The sequence below is a fragment of the Anomaloglossus baeobatrachus genome, chromosome 4 (assembly GCF_048569485.1).
Source record: "Anomaloglossus baeobatrachus isolate aAnoBae1 chromosome 4, aAnoBae1.hap1, whole genome shotgun sequence".
In the NCBI taxonomy this organism is placed as follows: domain Eukaryota; kingdom Metazoa; phylum Chordata; class Amphibia; order Anura; family Aromobatidae; genus Anomaloglossus; species Anomaloglossus baeobatrachus.
The window spans coordinates 504,065,177-504,080,448 of record NC_134356.1 but is presented as its reverse complement, the minus strand read 5'-3'; the positions used below and the strand labels follow the sequence as shown (position 1 = coordinate 504,080,448).

Below are 15,272 nucleotides of genomic sequence, written 5' to 3'. Positions count from 1 at the left end.
TTTACGTTGCACTTCCATGGAGAAATCAGGAAATAGTGATATCTTCCTCCCATCAATTGCAAGTTCTTTGATATCTCTGGCTCTGTGCAGGATAGTGTCCCTATCTTTATAGTGCAGTAGTTTAATCAGAATAGGATGTGGGGGTGCTCCCGGCTGTGGGGCACGCGCAGGGACCCTGTGCGCTCTTTCAATGGTGAAAAAAGAGGATAGTATGTCTTTTCCCATGGTGTCTTTAAGCCATTTTTCAAAGAAATTCAGTGGGTCATTGCCCTCCATCCTCTCTGGGACCCCCACCAGTCTCAAATTACTTCTGCGGGAGCGGTTCTCTAAATCATCCACCTTGTTTAGCAGTGTGGAGATATTTTGCGTGGCCTTTCCCAGCTCTCGTGACATTGGTGGTAATTTATCCTCTGTTGTACTCACTCGTTCCTCCAGCTCCCCCATTCTGACAGTCATCCCTTGCAGCTCACGTTTAATACAGGCCATATCTGAGGTGACAGTTCCCATCTGGCTGCTTAGAGTGGCCAATTTGGTATTGCAAGAGTTAATTGCTGCCAGAATGTCTCTCAGTATGGCCTCAGTGAAAACAGGTGTTGTTTGCTCCACATCTCCCCCTCCTCCCTCTGCCAGCGCAGGCCTCTGTGTCTGCATATCTTGTGCTGCTGAACATGCAGGGCCCAGGGTACTCACAGTCTCACCATCGGGTATGTTTTCTCCCTGCTCCAGGGCCCGTTCAGCGCTGCCATCGGGTGCCTCGTTGTAGGTAGGCTCTGTGCCAGGGGCCACTCTGGCAAACCGCTCCAACCTGCTTGCTACTCCCACTGCTCCAGCTCGGGATGGTGTGGATGCCGGCGGCGCCATATTGGATTCTTCAGAGGCGTGCTCCTGCGCATCTCTGTCCCTTTTATTGCTGCTGCGGGTCGGCATATCCTGGCTGTGCTCGCTTCCCCGGGTGTTATAAGTAGTGTTGCAGCCCTCCAGGGTCGGTAGTGTCTGTCAGCAAGGCCGGTGTGCAGGATATTTCAGGATCCAGGCAGGAGCTCACCCACGCTGCTTCCTCTCTACATGAGGTCCAGGCCACGCCCCCTCGCTCTTCATATTTACAATCAATTGGCTAAGTTTTCAGAGAATTCAAACTTTTTCTTTTTAGTTTGAATTTTGTAGTGAAAGTGTTGTCCTAGTTCTCTCCTGGGCAGTGACCTCTGTTTTGGTGGTTGATGTCAGTCTAATTTGTCGGACCCCCACTGACCTACTACTTTTCACCTATCCTATAACACATTGCTTGTAAAAACTAATCTTGGCAGTTTCATTCTTTGTCATATATGACTGGTTTACTAAATTATGTAACGCAAGGTAAAATAAAAGTTAACATATTGAATGTTTATCTTTTTTACAACCACATAGAGTACTTTATACTGCCCATTGTAAACTAGATTCATATTTTTGGTAATTCTTGGCACATTTTCAGTGCCTTACTGTAAAACACATGCAAGTGGAGAGAATAAATCAACTGGGATTTAAATGTTAAATAAACACAGAAGGTCTATTTAAGTGGATGTAAACATATGGACAATTCTCAAGGCTTCTAATGCTTTTAAGAACCTTTTAATAATTATCTCTATGTAAAAGTAAATGAGGCGTGTATCAATATGCCAGAACAAATGGGATAACATTTTGTTAGAGTGCAAACTCTCTCAAACAGTGGCTCTTCAGTTTAGTCTGCTCGACGTAGCATGCAACCATTGATACAAGCCCTTCCTATAGACTATTTTCAAACCTATAATGAAAAAGCTATTTGTAAGATCTGCCGATCGTTACTGTTAGCCTCTAAAATGCCACTGTCAATTACTAATAGCGGCATTTCAGCACCGCGATCTGGTCCGGACGTACTGTAAGTTTTTAAAAACGTTTAAAGAATATATCTACAAATTCAAATAATCACCCCCCTTTCCCTAGTTAACAATAATATACCAAAAAAAATTAAAACTACACATATTTAGTATCAATGTGTTCAGAAAGTCCAATCTATGAAAATATATATGCAAACTACTCGTGCAAGCATCACAGTTCGGGTACGCTCGGTGCTCAGCTCAGTACGAACCGCTTGCAGTGTTTGATCGGCTTGCACTGTGGGGGAATACATGAGCAGTATCGGATGTAGTGTGCACCAAAAAAAGGAAAAGCCCCGCTCACACACCCTGGGAGTGATCTGTTTATGGCTGTCTGCATGTGGAAGCAGAACTGAAGTGACCAATTAGTGACTTCTTCTTCTTCTTCTTCTTCTTCTTCTTCTTCTTCTTCTTCTTATTATTATTATTATTATTATTATTATTATCACTATTTCTAAAATTTGTCATTGAATTTTATTTTTTTTTTAGAAAATGCAGAAACCACCAGCTACCTTTATAGAATTTCTCCACTTCAAACACTTGGTAAGACATATAAAGTTTTTATAGCATATTTAGGGAAACTTTTTGTTAGGTCTCAAGTATTAACAGTTTATACTATATACATTTGGGATCATTTTACTGCACTTTCCCGGCACTTTCAAGAACAACATATCAAATTTTATGGTAATATTCATTCACTATGTAGTGGCACTGTCTTAGCATGTGTCTTATTCAGCTTTATAGTCAAACCCCATGGATTTTGCCATTTTCTTATTAAACGGGTATTCTCATTTCCAAGATCCTATGTCAATATGTAGTGTAATAATAATATTAGCAAATACCTCCAAAAGAAATGTAGTGTGGTTCATTTGATTCACTATGTTGCGTACCTCATGTGCAGGGCATTGCAGGACCTTAGATACCCATGGTTATGACGACCATGAGCAACTAACTAACTTTGACTATATGGGTGGTCATAACCGTGAATTCCTAAGATCCTTCAATGGCCTGAACATGAGCTAAGTGAAAAAGTGAATCAAGAAAACTATAATACATTTCTAATTGGAGGTATTTGCTAATATTATTATTATTATTATTACATCTACCACATATTAGGATAGGATCTTAAAGATGGGAATAACCCTTTAAGTTTGTGTCATTTTATTTGAGATGTACTAAATGCAAATTTATTAAACAATCTTTTGTATTTTTTTAATTACTTTTTGCCTTATTTAGGAAAATTAACTTTTTCTTTTGAGTTCCTAGCAAGTGTCCATGAATCAACAGCAATCACCTCAGTGCTCCTCTATGTTTCTCCTTAAAGGTTTATTCCCATCTCCAACGTCCTATCCTAATGTGTAGTTGGTGCAATAATAGTAATTTTAGCAAATACCTCCAGTTAGAAATGTAGTATAGTTATCTTTGTTATAGCAATGTCTCTTACAACAAGTGCGGGGCATTTCAACTTAGGTATCCGTGGCCACGAGCAATTCATTAACTGTCATTATATGCATGTTCGCAACCACAGCTGAAATGCTCAACTTACGCTGAAATGCCCTGCACATGAGGTAAGAGACATGGCTATATCAAGAGAACTATGCTACATTTCTAATTGGAGGTATTTGCTAAAATTACTATTATCACACCTACTACATATTCGGCTAGGTTCTTGAAGATGAGAATAACCCTTCAACATCACTGTGATAGCCCGAGTTCATTAATAGACAACAGTTGCATCCAATTCCTTCCCTATCCCCTTCATCCCAACGCTTGTTTCACCTTCCTGTCCAGGCCAATTTTTCAACTCTGAAGCGCTTCAATGGATCCCAGTGATTCTGAGATTATTTTTCTTTCGTGATATATTGTACTTCAAGTTAGTATTAAATTTAGGACTACATTTTTGTGTTTCTTTGTGAATATATTGTAAATTTCGCAAAAATTTTGAAATGTTTGCAATTTTCAAACATTTCATTTTGATGACATTAATCCAGAGAGTTATGTCAAACAAAATAGTTCAATAAATAACTTTTTTTTTGTTACAAAGTTAGAAGGATTAAAAGTTTAGCAGCAATTTCTAATTTTTCCAACACAATTTACAAAAAGCATTGTTTTGGGGACCACATCACATTTGAAGGAAATTTAAGAGTCCTTTGTGAAAGAAATACTCAAAAGTGACAACTAGTGATGAACAAATATATTCAATACTATTCGTTGCTCACATAAATAGTTTGATTTTTCGCTATATCCGTTACTCGACGAGCATTTTGGTATTTGCCTCGTGAGTGTGGAGTCCCCTCTCCACATGTTTAGCGCCTGTTTTTCAGCCATTAAACATGCTGAGATTGCTCGCCAATCACAATAATGCCATAAACATCTTTGTTACTGGCATTACTTTGATTAAAAGGTGAAGGAAAAAAATGACGTGCAGTCATTAAAGCAAGAGAATTATATTTACTGAGTTTCCCCACGGCTTCCACGGCTTACATATACAGTATACTCATTAATTCTTATAATGTGCACTGCTTCCCCTGCCCACCCTCTGTAACAGTGCCTGTGATTGGTTGCAGTCCTGCTTTACGCGCCCACACTCTGTGCTGGTATCTGTGATTGCAGTCACACTAGCTGTCTGGGTCCCCGGAGTGGGGTATAAAAATAAATAAATAATTGGAAAAAATGGCTCAGGGTCCCCCATATTTTGATATCCTGCACAGATAAAGCAGACAGCTACAGGCTGCAGCCACCAGCTGTGTGTGTTATCTTGGCTGTGTATCAAAATGCGAGGGACCCCATGCATTTTTTTTTTAAATTATTTAAATAAATAATTTTAGAAAATGCCGGGATGTCGCCCAATTTTGAAATCCAGCCAAGCTAAATCGGACAGCTTGGGGCTGGTATTCTCAGGCTGGGGAGGCCCATGGTTATTGATAAACTACTGCCCTAATTTTGTATAGCCGATCAAAGTTGGTATCGTCTCACTGAAGACACTGTACATTATCATTATAATGCAAACATTTTTTGGATTGCTTCAAATTGAGTCCGGATGGAATACTGGTATGCTGTATAGTATATCAGTACTCCAGTATTGCTGAATTTGTTTTTTTTCACTATGCCCATATGTAGAAATATGCCCCCAAATGTCAGCATTTCTGTTGCATTTAAAGGGGTCTGTTTGGCATTTTATGGGAAAAACTAAAGGCAATACAAATTTGTCTGGGCCACCAGACGATTTATTATATCCTCACTGAAAATAATTTGAAAAAGTCAATTTCAGTGAGGCCTGAAGTGTCAAATTGGATTCCTGAGCTACCCAAGAAATCCAGAAAAACAAGCTGATAATTTCCTTGGGGTGGAGGCCATATGAGATCAATTGCGGAAGTGGTTGCCTCGTTCCTAGGGCGTCTGGCTGGGGGTCCCTCCTCACTAGATGAGGAGGAAGAAAAATATAGGAATATGGGACCTTCCTCACTGCCTCAATCTGTGTTGGAGGCAATGCTAACATAATGTATGCCTCCACTGCTGAAGAGTGGGACATTTTTATTATATTCTTTTAACCAGTGGGGATGTGTGTGTCAGTGGTGCTTTTACACGTTTTGTGTGGGGCGTCTGTAAAGGTTACTATTTATTATTATTACATTTACTATAAAAAGTAGAGAAAACAAGTAGAGAAACAAAAAAGAGAGGAAAAAAAAGAAACCAAAAAGTAGAAGAAACAAAAGAAAAAATGAAAGAAAAATCATTAAGTAGAAGTAAAAAAACATTTATATAAAACAAATTACAGTGGCATTCATTACACTAATGTTCTACGTATGAAGCTACTCAACGCTAACAATTATTATTTTTCTGCAAGTGAAAAATGGACATCCCAAACACAATGTGCTACCTATGAAGCTACCCGACACTTACTATTATTATTATTTCTCTGCTTCTTGTTTTGTTCTTTTGTTTGTTTGTTTTTTAATCTGCCACACGGTTCCATAAATCTAGGATTTAAATTTACAACTAATTTTTGTAGTCTTTACCAAGTGGGGGTGTCAGGCAGATTTTTTGGGAGCATGTCTGTGGCTGCTCTGCATTACATGTGAGCCCCCATACTAAAGACCATTAAAAGTTGTAGTAAATAAAAAGCCTATGTTTCTGGAACCGTGTGGCGGATTGAAAAACAAAAATAAGAAAATACTTGGATGTAGTGGGAATAAAGTGAAAGCAAATACTGCCCACTCTTGACCTGATGACAAGTCTTCTTTAAGTGCCAGTCAGTGTCTTGCAGTTCTGTGAATTCCACCATTTCAGTTTGATTTTTGTTTTACAGAAAGACTGGCCAGAAATTCCTTCGGCAGATGAACCTCTTCATAACGAGTGTATATCAGTTCCTAGATATTCACTGGACATGATTAATAAACAGTTTATTACATATGCCCCCTTCTCTGAAAGTGCTTTTGCGGATGTGGAATCAAAAATTGATAAGAACATGGCATTTCTGGATAATTATTTCTCCCAGATTTTATGTCCACAAGCTTTGGAGAATGATAAAGATATTCCAAGAAAAGGTAAATCCTACATCATTTCTTGCTGCTATTATTTTCCTTTTCCACGGATTATTTCTTCCCATATGTTACTATATGTTACTCAGCATTTAAAGTGGTATTGTAGTGCTCCTACTCAATTGCCGTGTACTCCTGAACTGTAATATAATAGAAAAGCAGAAAAATGCAGCACTCAACTGGTGCATAATATTCAGAAGACTTTACCATGTCCATACTTACTAGTATGCCCTTCATTACCACGTTGCTATTATTAATTACCGTACTGCAAATAAAGTCTTCTGAATTTAATGCGCAGGTGAGTACTCCAATTTTCTTTGTTTAATTTTTTTCTCAACTCTGTACTGTAAAGCTGGGTTTACACACTGCAACATCTCAAACGACATCGCTGTAACGTCACCGGTTTTGTGACGCAATAGCGATGTTGTTTGCGATGTTGCAGTGTGTGAAACCTATCAGCGACCCGGCCCCTGCTGTGAAGTTGTAATCATTACAAATCGTTCAGGACCATTCCTTGGTCCTTTGTTTCCCGCTGTGCAGCAAGCATCCCTGGAAAGTTTCAGTGTGTGAAAGACTTTGCAGAGACTTTGTTAGCAACTTCCCTTTCAAAAGGCTGCTTATCAACGTCCCCAACAACTAGCTAGGTCGCTCTGCAGGTCCGGATCGCTGTTGAGTTGTTGGCCAGGTTTGCCAGTTTGACTGCTCACCAGCGACTTAGCAGAGACTTAGGGAGGTCGCTGTTACGTCACAAAACCGGTGACGTTACAGCGATGTCCTTTGCGATGTTGCAGTGTGTAAACCCAGCTTAACCCCATGTTACATACAGTGCTGGCCAAAAGTATTGGCACCCCTGCAATTCTGTCAGATAACACTCAGTTTCTTCTTGAAAATGATTGCAATCACAAATTCTTTGGTATTATTATCTTCATTTAATTTGCTTGCAATGAAAAAACACAAAAGAAAATGAAACAAAAATCAAATCATTGATCATTTCACACAAAACTCCAAAAATGGGCCAGACAAAAGTATTGGCACCTTTAGCCTAATACTTGGTTGCACAACCTTTAGCCAAAATAACTGCGAACAACCGCTTCCGGTAACCATCAATGAGTTTCTTACAATGCTCTGCTGGAATTTTAGACCATTCTTCTTTGGCAAACTGCTCCAGGTCCTTGAGATTTGAACGGTGCCTTCTCCAAATTGCCATTTTGAGATCTCTCCACAGGTGTTCTATGGGATTCAGGTCTGGACTCATTGCTGGCCAATTTAGTAGTCTCCTGTGCTTTCTCTCAAACCATTTTCTAGTGCTTTTTGAAGTGTGTTTTGGGTCATTGTCCTGCTGGAAGACCCATGACCTCTGAGGGAGACCCAGCTTTCTCACACTGGGCCCTACATTATGCTGCAAAATTTGTTGGTAGTCTTCAGACTTCATAATGCCATGCACACGGTCAAGCAGTCCAGTGCCAGAGACAGCAAAGCAAACCCAAAACATCAGGGAACCTCCAGCCATGTTTGACTGTAGGGACCGTGTTCTTTTCTTTGAATGCCTCTTTTTTTTCCCCTGTAAACTCTATGTTGATGGCTTTTCCCAAAAAGCTCTACTTTTGTCTCATCTGACCAGAGAACATTCTTCTAAAACATTTTAGGCTTTCTCAGGTAAGTTTTGGCAAACTCCAGCCTGTCTTTTTTATGTCTCGGGGTAAAAAGTGGGGTCTTCCTGGGTATCCTACCATACAGTCCCTTTTCATTCAGACGCCGACGGATAGTACGGGTTATTATTATTATAATACAACAAACAAACACAACAAAACAGAAAAACAAAAAATATTTTTCCTGTCTCCAGGGATAGACAGTGGTCACCCCTTACTTAACAAAGAGACAAAGATAAAGGCAGGGTATACCCAAATTAAGGTCTTATCAATGATGGTGTTCAGATGTTAGAGCTACAGTAGCCTGACAATATAATTCATATTAATGAAAAAATCGTAGTGGTCTCATCAGATTTGCAGAAGTCAGGGTGCATCTGTGTTCCCACCGGGGACAGGTCCTCGGACGTCCACCACATCACTGACCCTATCAAGCCCCTAGGGAACTACAATAATACTGCTGTTACCCATTGCTCCTGCCCTCACAGGGGCAGTCCACATATGGCCCTATTAAACTGGACCCCTACAGAAGCCCTCCATGCGTTCCATCCCAACGTTTTTCGTCTATTCAGACCCTCATTGGGCCGAGCACCAGGCGTACCTAAGCACCTTGATACGCAATTAAGTGATTTTTTTTTTTTAAAGACTGTGTTCGGCTTCGAGCCCAGTGTTTGGTATGAACCCGACCTTTTCAGTTTGAGTTTTCTCATCCCTATTTATAGATCCTTTCAAGTTGAGACGATAATATATATATTCATTTTAGTTATTTTATGTTTAAATACAAACATGCACACATTCATTTTAAAACTCATTTTTGGGGTTTGACCATTTCCTAAGATCTTTTTATTTTTCTAAAGTTAGAGTTATGTAAGGCTTTATGTTTTGCAGGATAACCAGTTATTATGACAGGTTCTATTTTGGGGTAAATATGTATTTTTTATTTTATTTTTTGTGTGGCAGGATGAGCAAAACCAGCTAGTCTAGTATTGTATTTTGTATTTCTTTCTTAGTGTTCACAGTGCATGATAAATACTGATATACAGTTATTTCCAGAAATATTTGGACAGTGACACAAGTTTTGGCATTGTAGCTACTTACCAAACCATATTCAATATGGGCTTAAAGTGAAAACTTTCAGCTTTAATTTGAGGGCATTCACATCCTAATTGGAGTAAGGGTTGATGAATTACAGGTCTTCAATATGTAGCTGCCTCTTTTTGAAGGGAACAAAAGTAATTGAACAATTATTTAAATAGCTCTTTAATGGGAAGTATGGGTCTATTTTCTCATTAATCCATCCTCAATTAAGTAGGTAAAAGTTCTGGAGCTGATTCCAGGTGTGGCATTTGCATTTGGAAGCTGTTGCTGTGAACCCACAACATGCAGTCAAAGGGGCTCTCAATGGAAGAAAAACAGACCATCATTAGGCTGAAAAAAAGAAGAGATCCATCAGAGAGATAGCAATAATGTTCCAAATGGTTAAATCAATCAATTTGGTACATTCTTCAAAAAATGGAGCACACTGGGGAGCTTGGGAACTCAAAAAGGCTTGGACGTCCACAGGAGACAACAGTGGTGGATGATCACAGAATTATTTCCATGGTGAAGAGAAAGTGTATGTTCGCACTCTAAATTTTTGGTTTCACAAAAAAACTGCAGACTTTGACAACTGTAAGCATTGCATTTGAGAAAAAAATGCAGTAAAAAGGCATCTGTTTTTGCTGCGTTTTTGTTAATGCGTTTTTTAAAGGAGAAAAATAATATGATAGGACTAGGATAATTGATAGATAGATATAAAAAATAGAAAGAACAGGTTTTTTTAAATTTTTTTGGGGAAAAAAATTACATGGGGTCCCCACGTTTTTCATATCCTGCACAGGAACAGCAGCAGCTGCAGGCTGCTACCCTGACATGGGATCCCCCCATTTTTCTAAAACCAGCCAAGGTACAGCAGACAACTGGGGGCCCTTTCCAGCCTAACAATAGCAGCCCACAGCCTCCCCAGAAATGGCGCATCCATAAGATTGTGTAGACTGGGAGCCCTCGCGGGAAGGTACCTCTATCCTCCTGTACCAGTTTGTACCTTGTATTGTTTATGATTATTGTACTTGTCCCTTTTATGTATACCCCTTTCACATGTAAAGCGCCATGGAATTGATGGCGCTATAATAATAAATAATAATAATAATTCTGGCGCTGGACACAGGTCTTCTTGTTGCCCTGGTGTGATGGCAATCTGGGTAATAAGGAGTTAATTTCAGCCCACAGCTGCCACTAAGTCCTAGATTAGTGATGGCAGACGTCTATGAGACCCCGCCCCCATCACTAATCTGTAAGTGAAAGTAAATAAACACAAACACCCAAAAATCCTTTTTTTTTTAATAAAGTACAAAAAGCACCCTCTTTCACCACTTTATTAACCCACAAACACTCCTTCAGGTCCGAAGCAATCCACACAAGGTCTCCACACGAAAACATCTAATGACGCTATTATCAATCTGTATCAGAGTAATGGGAAGAAGAAAGTATGGAGACAGCTTGTAAATACTCATGATACAAAGCATACAACATCCTCACATGGTGGAGGCAGTGTGATGGATGGACAGGCATGCATGGCTTCCAATGTCACTGGGTCACTAGTGTATATTGATCATGTGACTGAAGCAGCCGGTTGAATTCTAAAGTGTACCAGGCTATACTTTCTGCTCAGATTCATCCAAATGCAGAAAGGTTGTTGAACGACGCTTCATAGAAGAGATGGACATTGACTCAAAACATACTGCGACAGCAACACAGGAGTTTTTTTAAGGCAAAGAAGTGGAATATTCTGCAATAGCCGACTCAATCGATATATCTCAGCATGATTGTCGTTTTATTTTGTATTTCATAAAGCAATAGTACACATGAAAGTTAGCAACTTTGTAATATATCTTATCCGACAAACTTGATTCTTTCTCCTCTTTTATTGATCTTTCTCAAAATTCTCAATTCCTAGTTAAAATATATATTCAGTGAATACAGATTTTATATTACCAAGATAGGAGATGGCAGTTATTTTCTACATGATGCTAAGTAAGAAGTGGAGATAGGGAAGAAGGAGCTCTGCCGCTGGCTTCTCCGTCCTCCCTGCAACTCCCTTTTACATTAGAGTTCTGTCAGTAGCATCTGTTATCTCCTATCTCAGAAATATAAAATTCTGTATTCACTGAATATACATTTTACCTAGGAATTGAGAATGAATGATCCATTCAGGTGGCGTAAGAAGAAAATTTGTCCAATAAAATAAACAACTTAAAATATTTTATATGTGCTATTGATTTTGTATTATTTTTATTATTATTTATTATTATTATTAATTTATAGAGCACTATTCATTCCATGGTGCTGTACATGAGAAGGGGGTTACATACAGAATACATATCCAAGTTACAATAAACCGACTGGTACAGAGGGAAGAGGACCCTGCCCTTGCGAGCTTACATTCTATAGGATTTTGGGGAGGAGACAATAGGTGGGGTGTTGGTTGGACGGCGGCTCCACACAGTGGTCAGGCAGCGGCGGCTCAGCATGGTGGTGAGGCGGCGGTGGCTCCGCACAGTGGTGAGGCAGTAGCTGTGGTGGTGTTGAAGCAGTGGTGTCATTCAAGATTATAGGCATTCCTGAACAGATGAGTTTTCAAGTTCCGTTTGAAGCTTTCAAGTGTAGCAATTAATCTGTCGTGGTGAGGCAGCGAATTCCAGAAGACAGGGGCTGCTCGGGGGAAGTCTTGGAGGCGGTTGCATGAGGAGTGAATGAGAGAGGAGGAGAGAAGGAGATCTTGGAAGGACTGGAGATTACGTTTTGGAGTGTAGCAGGAGATTAGTTCAGAGATATACGGAGGAGACAGATTATGGATGGCTTTGTAGGTCAGTGTTAGTGGTTTGAATTGGATACGGTGGAAGATTGGGAGCCAATGGAGGAATTTGCAGGGGCGAGAAGCGGGGTGGTATTGAGGAGAGAAGTGAATCAGTCGGGCAGCAGAATTAAGGATGGACTGGAGAGGTGCAAGATGGTTAGCGGGGAGGCAACAGAGGAGGATGTTGCAGTAATCCAGACGGGAGAGTATGAGGGCATGCACTAGCATTTTTGTAGATTGCGAATTGAGGAAGGGACGCATTCTAGAAATGTTTTTGAGTTGAAGACGGCAGGAGGTGGTGAGGGATTGGATGTGTGGTGTGAAGGACAAGGCAGAGTCGAGGGTCACTCAAAGGCACCGAACTTTGGATACTGGGGAGAGCATGATGTTATTTATTGTAATAGGTAGTTCAGGTAGAGAGTGTATGTGAGATGGAGGAAATATGTTTAGTTCAGTTTTGGCCATGTTGAGCTTTAGGAACGAGAGGAGAAGAAGGAGGATATAGCTGATAGACACTCTGGGATTCTGGACAGCAGAGATGTGACATCTGGACCAGAGAAGTAGATCTGAGTGTCATCGGCATATAGGTGGTACTGGAAGCCATGAGACTTTATGAGTTGTCTCAGGCCAAATGTATATATGGAAAAAAGTAAGGGTCCCAGGACTGAGCCTTGAGGGACGCCAACAGAGAGTGGGGGACACTAAATATGCGATTGGAAAGGTATAAAGAGATCCAAGAGAGGGCATGATCTCTGACACCAAGAGAAGAGAGGATCTGTAATAGAAGGGAGTGGTCGACAGTGTCAGAGGCTGAGGACAGGTCTAGAAGTAGGAGTATAGAAGTGATTGTTAGCTTTGGCAGTAAGTCGTTTGTGATTTTAGTCAGATGATAAATAAATGGTTTGCACTCAGCCTGAGATGAAGATGGTGCCAGTGAAAAGGGGATCAATCCCGAAATCATATAATAATTATAAATTCAGTGCACTCGTTTTTTAGGTGAAAGAAACGTGAGCAAAATTTATTGAAACGTGAAGAAGCAAACATCCAACGATGTTTCGAGCCTCCAGGGTGAAAATACAATACAATATCAAGTCGCTAGGGTGAAAATACAAACATATAATAAAAAAATAAAGAAAGTATATACAATAATTCCTGGTATACACTATAGACAAAATATATACAAAATATATACAAATATATACAGATCAGAAAATCCTGGATATAGTGATATGTAGTAATTCAGTTGCTATAGCAACATTATAATGGGTAAGACATTATTATATGCACAAGTTATAGGAATCACATTCATATGCTGAATAAATGTAGACAAGAACAATGTAAAAATTATTATGAAGAAGGTTAAATAGTCATAAATCAAAGCAGTATAGATAAACAGGAGAAATGCACACGATAATAAGTACACAGGCAGAAGATTACCTGTCTGATGGGTGACTGCAGGGTGAAGGATACAGTGCACTGGAGCACTAAGGCTAATAAAAGGGGTGCCTAGTGAAATAGAACAAAATAAGTGGATGCAGAGGGATTAGGAAATACAGTTAGAATAGAATAAAGTACCCATAGTTACCTTGGAGATGTGTTATGCAAGCGCAGCCGCGCTGTTGCAGAGGAATTCTCGTGTCTTAGAGATAAGAACTGAAGAGGGGGAGTATATAGCTAGGATTGACTGGCAGGACAGCCAATCAACAGTAAGGATCAAGTGGGCTTGGCACATGACATATGATCCAGCGTCAGAATGGAGGACGTGGCAGACAAGTCCTTTGAACAGGGAACGCACGCGCAGTTAGACAATATGGACTGTAGAGGGCACTGGCAATACAATTGCGCTTGCGTAGTAAAACTACGTAAGGCAGCATGTAAAGTTGCGTAACTATACGGAGTTTGAGTAGCACCTTGAACGCGTTGTAGTAAGGAAACTAGGGGGAATGTGTGCAACGTAGGAAGGTTGAGTAGGAAGCGTGGAGCTACGTTTATAACGAAGTGTATGTGGAGCATGCGTGGTAAGAGGGTTTAGGGACTTAGAAAATGAAAGTGAAAGAGCGCTGCAATGCAGAAATGAGAAAGCATAGTAGGAGGAATGAATATTTAGATGAGATAAAGAGTAAGCTAGGAGGGAAAATGGAAATAAAGAATAATGAAAGAGGGAAATTGATATGGATAAACAATGTATGTGAATATACATGTGCATGTGTACACATGTACAGATGGCAAAGTAAGAAAGAGAAGGTGATAGAATAGAAATATCATAAAAATAAGAAATTAAAATAATAATAATAAGAGTAGAATATAAATGAAAAATTGAAGAATGAAATAATAATGAAAAAAATAATAGTAAAAAGCAAAAATTATATGTAAACATTTTTAAAAAATTAAAACATAAAAAATAAAAATAAGTAAAGTGAAAAAAGGGGAAAAGAAGGGGAAACATAAAAATATAATGATAGAGATAAAGAAATTAAAATAAATATAAATATAAAAATAAAATAAAATGTGAGAAGTGGAGGTACAGAAGTAAGAGTAAATAAAGAGGTAGAAAGCAAGTTATAAGGATTACAAAAAGCAAATGATAATATGTATATAATGTAACTGATTAGTAAAATGTAAGTGGAAACATAAGGAGAAAGAATACTGTAGTAGTGTGAAATAGACTGGAGCAGTAACCAGAGAAAGGAGAAAAGGAGAAAGAGGGGAGAAAGAAGGTGAATGGGAAGTGGAGCAAAGGTTTAGAAATTAGAGGGAAAGGGAGGCAAGAAAGAGGGAGAAGTGGCCGGTGTACTTACCCAGAGGACGCTCAATCAGCGGGTCTGAGGAATAGAAAATACAGTCATAATGCAGAAATCATACAGGGTTCAAAATACTAAATCAAATTCACGGTTCAAGCCCCTCGGGTGTAAGGTTTGCAATGTGAAAATCCAGAAAGCCTCACGATCTTTTAAATTCCTAGTATGGTTGCCCCCTCTACGGGGTTTTGGAACCTGCTCTATGATCTAGAAACGTAGTTGGGATACCATGTGGCGGGCTGAACAAAAATGATATGGGATAGGGAGCCAGGTTTTTTTTACACCTAATGGTAGATTTGTGTGAGGCTATCCTGTCCCTCACATGTTGGGAAGTTTCACCTACATAGAGTAAGCCACAGGGACATTTAATTAAATAAACAACAAAGTTGGACTTGCATGTAAAAAAGCCTTTGAAGCTCTTCCCTGTATGAGGATGTAAAATTACAGGTGACTTGATGACATTGGAGCACGCTGCACAACCTAGACAGGGAAATGTCCCTGTT

The 15,272-nt window shown here is 39.5% G+C and overlaps 1 protein-coding gene across 1 annotated transcript in view; it reads left to right on the top strand.

Annotated features, from left to right (window-relative positions):
• Nucleotides 1-15,272, top strand: part of FAM227B (family with sequence similarity 227 member B) — a 756,766-nt gene that overhangs the window by 53,035 nt on the left and 688,459 nt on the right. Inside the window, exons 2-3 of the mRNA XM_075345811.1 lie at nt 2,379-2,432; nt 6,199-6,436. Coding sequence (XP_075201926.1) covers nt 2,379-2,432; nt 6,199-6,436 — 292 coding nt within the window. The remainder of the gene's footprint in view (nt 1-2,378; nt 2,433-6,198; nt 6,437-15,272) is intronic.